The following is a 7,185-nucleotide window of genomic DNA, read 5'->3' on the forward strand; positions in this document are numbered from 1 at the left end:
GATCCGCCAGTTGTTAATTATTGCCATATATACACACACTCCTCCTCCATATATAGATATCTATCTGGGTGTGTGGTGTGTTTATTGAATCAATTGAAATTAACTTGCGGCTGTCACCCTTTTATATGTATCAAAGACGTTTTCCTACATAACCACAATAACCAACATTGTCCTCATGAAATTTATCATTGCCTTTTCCCACACCCCCACCCCAGAGACTTTTTTTTGGGGGGGTGCTAGAAGTTGAACCCAGGGGCTCTTAACCACTGAGCAATATCCCCAGTATTCTCCCTTTTTTTGGGGGGGGCAGTGTAAAGAATTGAACTCAGGGATGTTTACCCATGGAACCATATACTCAGCCCTTTTATTTTACTTTTTATATATTTGTAGTTGTAGATGAACACAATACTTTTTTTTTTTTAAAGAGTGAGAGAGGAGAGAGGAGAGAGAGAGAGAGAGAGAGAGAGAATTTTTAATATTTTTATTTTTTAGTTCTCGGCGGACACAACATCTTTGTTGGTATGTGGTGCTGAGGCTCGAACCCGGGCTGCACGCATGCCAGGCGAGCGCGCTATCGCTTGAGCCACATCCCCAGCCCCGAACACAATACTTTTATTTATTATTATTGATTTATTTTTATGTGGTGCTGAGGATTGAACCCAGTGCCTCACAGGTGCTAGGCAAGTGCGCAATTATTGAGCTACAACTCCAATCCCATTCCCAATCCTTTTTATATTTTATTTTGAGACAAGGTCTTGCTAAATTGCTTAGGGCCTGACTAATTTGCTGAGGCTGGCTTTGAACTCAAGATCCTCCTACTTCAGTATCCGAAATCCCTGGGATTAGAGCATGTGCCACCATACCGGGCTGCCATTTTTTTTTTTTTTTTTTTTGGTACTGGGGATTAAACTCAGAGTCACTCAACCACTAAGCCACATCCCCAGCCCTATTTTGTATTTTATTTAGAGACAGGATCTCACTGAGTTGTGCATGGTTGCTGAGGCTGGATTTGAATTTGTAATCCTGCCTCAGCCTCCCAAGCCACTGGGATTATAGGAGTGCGCCACCATGCCTGGCTGCAGGTGCCTTTTAATATATAGTTCATAATCAAACTTCATAATAATTTCTTTAGTTGGAATATTTTAAAAATAGAACCCAAAGATCACACTTTACATTGAAAAAATCGTGTCTTTTAATTTAGAGCATTTCTCCTTCCTGCTTCCTCACCTCCCTCTCCCTTTTTTCTTCAGTCTTTCATGACACCACCATATTTTGAAGAATTCAGATCTGTTTCCTTGATTCTTCTTTTATTTTTATTTTTGTTTTTTTTTAGAATTTTAATATTTATTTTTTAGTTTTTGGCGGACACAACATGTTTGTTGGTATGTGGTGCTGAGGATCGAACCCGGGCCGCACGCATGCCAGGCGAGTGCGCTACCGCTTGAGCCACATCCCCAGCCCTGATTCTTGTCTTATAATCTAGATTTATCTGATGCTTTTGATAATTACACGTTTATAGAAAAAAACCTACATGTATACAAATTGTTGCTTTTTCAAATCCATCCCATGTTTCTGATTCTACTCACGTAGACCATCTCCTTAATGAATGCCTTTTCCCCACAATATCTCCACAAGCTTGGGTCAATATTTAACCTTCTCCAGAGATATTTCTCTGATGCCCTCCATCCTGAAATATTTTGTGAATATCCAGAATACCAGGGGTATTTTTTGTTTTGTTTTGGTACTAAACTCAGCAGCCCTTAATCTCTGACCCCCTTTTCTTGGGTGTATGGGGGAGTTAGTACCAGGGAGTGAACTCAGGGGCACTTTACCATGGAGTCATAACCCTAGCCCTATTTTGTATTTTATTTAGAGACAAGGTCTCACTGAATTGCTTAATGCCTTGCTTTTGCTGAGTCTGGCTTTGAACTCTCGATTCTCCTGCCTCAGCCTCCTGAGTCACTGGGACTACAAGCATGTGCCACTGTGCACACTCCAGCATACATTTTTTTTTTACTTTATATTATTGTGTTTGTTTATGTATCTTTTATTTTCTCCCCAATGAAAGCCACCTAAAGTCAGGTGTAATTGTGTGATTTATTTTTGTGACTTGGCATCTAGCACATGGTGGTTTTGACAGTAGGGGAAAATACATATATATTTATATATTTCCTGCATGTATGAATGAATGAATATAAATAGTATCTTCTGTTGGGCATGGTGGTGCACACCTGTAATCCCAGCAATTTGGGAGGCTAAGGCAGGAGGATCATAAGTTCAAGGTCAGTCAACTTAATGAGACTCTGAGCAATTTAGAGAGACTCTGTCTCTAAAAACAAAAAGGGCTTGGAATATGGTTCAGTGGTTAAGTGAGTTCAATCCCCATTACCAAAAATAAATAAATAAATAAAATCTGAGAGACACAATGAGTTTTAAATTGTGAATTGGTTAAGGATTTTTAAAAAGTATTCACATAATTTCTTCTTCTTCTTTTGCGGGGGGGGGTGGGAGGTGGTACTCAGGATTGAATCCTCATTCTTTTTATTTTTAATTTTTAGATAGGGTCTGCTAAGTTGCCAGGCTTCCTGATTCAGCTTTCTGAGTTGCTGGAATTACAGATGTGTAGAACTGTGTTCAGCCCAATATCTCTCTCTCTCTCTCTCTCTCTGTATTTATTTTCAGTAGAAGAGACTCCAAAGGATTTCTTTAGATTTTAGGGTGTCAAGTGACAGTGAACACTCACAAAACAAACTAGGTAAATTTTTTTTTTTGTTAAAAAGTACTATGTTTAAGATTAATAGGGCTGGGGATACAGTCAATGGTAGAGTGTATGCCTAACATGCATAAGACCCTGAGTTAAATCCCCAGAACCACACACACACAAAAAAAAAAAAAATATATATATATATATATATATATATATATCATTGCCATTTCATGAATGTCTTTTGCATTCATAGAAAGTAACCTAAAGTAACAAAGTAAAACAATAATAGGTGTGCAGTATCTATCGATGTGATAGAAGGGAGTAAAAAGAAGGAACATGATTAATAATGCAGAGAAGTTATGTGCTGTCTCCTCCTTCAGAATGATGTTATATAAACAACAGGAGCAGTAATGATAGTCAAAATATAATACTACTTAATATTTATGAATAATTTTGTGTCAGAAGTTCTAAGATAGCTCTTTTATTTTATTTATTTTTAAAAAAATATTTTATTAGTCATTGATGGGCCTTTATTTATTTATATGTGGTGCTGAGAATCGAATCCAGTGCCTCACACATGCTAGGCAAGCGCTCTACCACTGAGGCACAACCCCAGCCCCAAGATAGCTCTTTTAAAAAATGATATTGTTAAGCACTAAAAGAAGCCTCTTGATTTGGAGAGTTCATTTTTAGCTTTGGAAAATGGTCCTGCATTGTTTCATTTCTTTCTTGCATATTTTCTATTCTCTATAGAATAAGGTCCTATAACTCAGGTGTTGAGATATCTGAGTTTATCCTCTACATCTCTTGTCTTACATATTTCCTATATTCTACTTTCTGAAAGAATCCTTCCATATTGTCTTTCTAACCTATTACAGATCTTTAATTTTTTAAAAAATTTATGTTTTTAATGTTCAAGAGTAAAGTGTTTTATGGTAGTGGAGATTGAATTTAGAGGGGTTCTACTACAGAGCTGCATCCCTAGCCCTTTGTAGTTTTTGAGACAGCATCTCACAAATTTGCCCAGGCTGCCTTGGAACTTGGGATCTTCCGTAGCCTCCCTAGTCACTGGGATTACAGGCCTGGACCATCAAACCCAGTAGTTAAAGGTATTATTATTTTTTATTTTTTATCTTTCTAAATAATATCAATTCTTGTTTAATGGACATAATATCTTCTCAAATCTCTATAAAAATATTAACTAGATTTAATGAAAATGTTCTGTTCCCCATGTTTAATCTTTCTTAAAGTGTTCTTATTTTTGTTTAGGTTTCTCTCTCATTCATATTGAAGACATGTTACAAACTAAGCGTAGAAACTTCTGTGCCTTTTGTAGATGATTGGGAATTCCGTATAAAGAGCAAGTTTGCCAATTGCCAGGATGGCTATAGGTTAATCCAATACTAAGTTATGTACTATGCTGTGGAAACTCCATTTTTTTTTTTTAAGACCAATTTCTTTAGAAAAAAGCCACTTTACCTCTTTGCCTAGAACTAAACACCTTATTGCTGAGTGGTCATTCAGCTGAGGGGTATGTATGTGAACAAGTGTGTGCTTTCTGTTCCTTATTTAGACTCTTAGTTATTTCCCTCTATTTTTAGTCCTTTATTTCACTCCTTCTCTCTGCCATTCCTGGAGCCTCTTGTCTATCTCCAGTGACCTAGCACCGCAAGCCTGAGCATTATCATACCATATAAGTTATGGCTCACCTTCCACCTAATTTCCATCTTCCATAGTTTTGTTGAAATATTTCACCCTTTGATGGATTTGCTTGCTCCTCTCGCTATAGGTTTATATATTCTTTTTATTTCTTTGCTGTCATTTAGGTGTAGTCTTGAGAAGGAAAGGAGATAAATACATATATTCAATCTTCTATTTTCAACTAGAATGTCTGCTTAATTCAAAAGTGTTTGTGTGCAAACTTTCCCCTCTAAGTCTGGTTTTGTGAGTAATGTTAATTCTCTGCCTGGTAGACTCAAGAAACAATGCTCTATCTGATTATGGGAGAAAGGTTCAGATAACCTTGGGTGGTTTAAAATTTCTTACTGAGAAATCTGTTCAAGGGGAAAGTACTTAAGATACTGGGTGGGGGTGGGCAGTAGGAGATAACTCTCTTCATGATTTAAGAACCCTAGTTATTTATTTACAACTGTAATAAGAGAAATAGTCAAGTAACTACACAGTTCTACAAAAAAAAATTTTTTTACAAAATGTTAAACAAAAAGTTTAAAGTTAACTTGAAGATTAGTTAAAAATAAAATACAACAAAAAGTTGTTTTCATTCTGCTTCTAAACCACGTTACTGTGCATGTCTGATCCTTTGATTTCCTCCAAGTTTCTATCACCTGAAAGGGACAAAAGCTGTAGCATCAGCCAGGCAAGCCACTCCTTATCCTACTCATTTACAAAGAATGTCCCCTTTGAGCCACTATGATATTGGCTGGTTACTCACACCACAGATAACTCAGGATTGGCTAGGACTGCAATTAAAATACTGTTTGCCTATAAGAGTTGATAAGCCACAATATAAATGTACACAAGCTCCTGTTCTTGGGCTATATCATAAAGCATTTGCTCTCTTATTTCCTCCTACACAATTTCATGCAAGATCTAGAAAGGACACACTGCCTCTGGTCAGAAGAAAAGATTGTTAAAGAAGAAAAAGCCTCAGATGGGTCTTCTGAGTTCTAAGAACTCCAAAATCAACCAAGCCCACGTTCTTCTTCTGGGACTTGATTCAGCAGGGAAGTCTACTCTCCTTTACAAACTAAAGCTTGCTGAGGATATTACAACCATGCCAACAATAGGTTTCAATGTGGAGATGATCGAATTGGAAAGCAGCCTTTTGCTCACAGTCTGGGATGTTGGAGGACAGGAAAAAATGAGAACTGTTTGGAGCTATTATTGTGAGAATGCTGATGGGCTGGTGTATGTTGTGGACAGTACAGATCAACAGCGACTGGAAGTCTCACGGAAAGAGTTTGAGCACATTTTGAAGAATGAACATATTAAAAATGTGCCTGTTGTCCTATTAGCCAACAAACAAGATGTGCCTGGAGCTCTGACTGCGGAGGACATTACCAGAATATTCAAAGTGAAGAAGCTCTGCAGTGACCGGAACTGGTATGTGCAACCCTGCTGTGCCCTCACAGGCGATGGGCTGATAGAAGGATTCAGGAAATTAACTGGATTCGTGAAAAGTCACATAAAATCAAGAGGAGACACTTTAGCATTCTTCAAGCAAAAATGAGACAGTGGAAAGATTGAAGCCTCAAAAAAGATAAAGTTGAAACGGTAATTTTTTTTCCATCTTAATTGAGAAAAGCAAGTGACTTAAGTTGGCAAATGTTTCCTGAGTTTTTTTTCACATAAATTTAGTTAAACAAGTCTAGAAAATAGTTATTTTTAGCCAGAAACTAGGAAACTGTATGGTAATGATCAAAATGAAGAATTTGTATTTTGCAAAATTTTAACATGATTCAGAATAGTCATGCTTGGAATGGGATAAATTATGACTTTATTAATTTTATATGACTTCTAGAACAAAGTTTAAATAACTTGACTGCTAATCAAGTCTGTTTTTTTCAGGCATTGACTTTCTACCCTGCAATAGCTGAGTGGTATGAAAAATGAACTTTATATTACGGAGAGGAAAAAATTGGAAGCTAATATTTTGTATATCCTATTCCCTAAATAAAGCTCCTTTTCTGGATTCTTGCCAGATTTTTGAAACTCATTGCTGGGAACTTCCTCAAGTGTCTTAAACAATGAACCTCAGGCTAATTGCCTAGAGGCTATGTTCTTTAGGGAACAGAAGTGTGCAACCAAAAGTTCTGGGCATTATGGTAGTACTGTAGAATTTAGGACAAGTTCTGTGTTTAGGGCTAAGCTCTAGGCTGCAGCCTTAAGATCTGCTTCAGAGGAATTCAGGATTACCTAGCAACACATGTACAGCCTATTGTGCTGATAAACTGAAGCAAATCTCTGTTCTCAGGGACCTTCGCATGGGGAAGCAACATAAAGCTAGTAGTTAGAATACAGAAGTTAAATTCTGTGTTGTTATTGTAAGAAATGTTGTCTAAGATGTTGTCTAAGAAGTCGCTAACTTCCAGAAGGGTGCAGGTTAGTGACTGGAAGTTTCCATCACTAGGATACTCTCAGAAATACTGTGACAAGGAAAGGGGAGGCAAAACCAAAGATTGAATTGGAATTTCTGTGCCAGGCTCAGAACTCCTAGGGGAGCCCTGGTCCTAACAAACTCTCCTCCTACCCTACCTCAATAAGTCTCATTTGGGCTGGAAGCAGGCCTCCAGCTTTCACAGCAGCTTCTTGGACTCCAAATTCCAAGATCATAGAGGAAAATAAAGGTATGGTAAGTCAAGGGTGTTACACCTTATATTTTGTGTGTGTGTTAGTGTTTTTCTCTTTTCCTCTTCATTATGACTTAATTCTTGGCATACTTCCTTCCATGCCACATG

At 37.5% G+C, this 7,185-nt stretch overlaps 1 protein-coding gene across 1 annotated transcript; it reads left to right on the plus strand.

Moving 5' to 3' along the window:
• Nucleotides 1-5,278: 5,278 nt before the first annotated feature.
• Arl14 (ARF like GTPase 14) lies at nt 5,279-6,419 on the plus strand. Its single transcript, XM_005338293.3, has 2 exons — nt 5,279-6,001; nt 6,296-6,419. Exon 1 carries the CDS (start codon nt 5,379-5,381, stop codon nt 5,955-5,957), a length of 579 nt encoding a protein of 192 aa, XP_005338350.1. The 5' UTR covers nt 5,279-5,378; the 3' UTR covers nt 5,958-6,001; nt 6,296-6,419.
• Nucleotides 6,420-7,185: the final 766 nt, after the last annotated feature.

The sequence above is a fragment of the Ictidomys tridecemlineatus genome, chromosome 3, assembly GCF_052094955.1.
Source record: "Ictidomys tridecemlineatus isolate mIctTri1 chromosome 3, mIctTri1.hap1, whole genome shotgun sequence".
In the NCBI taxonomy this organism is placed as follows: domain Eukaryota; kingdom Metazoa; phylum Chordata; class Mammalia; order Rodentia; family Sciuridae; genus Ictidomys; species Ictidomys tridecemlineatus.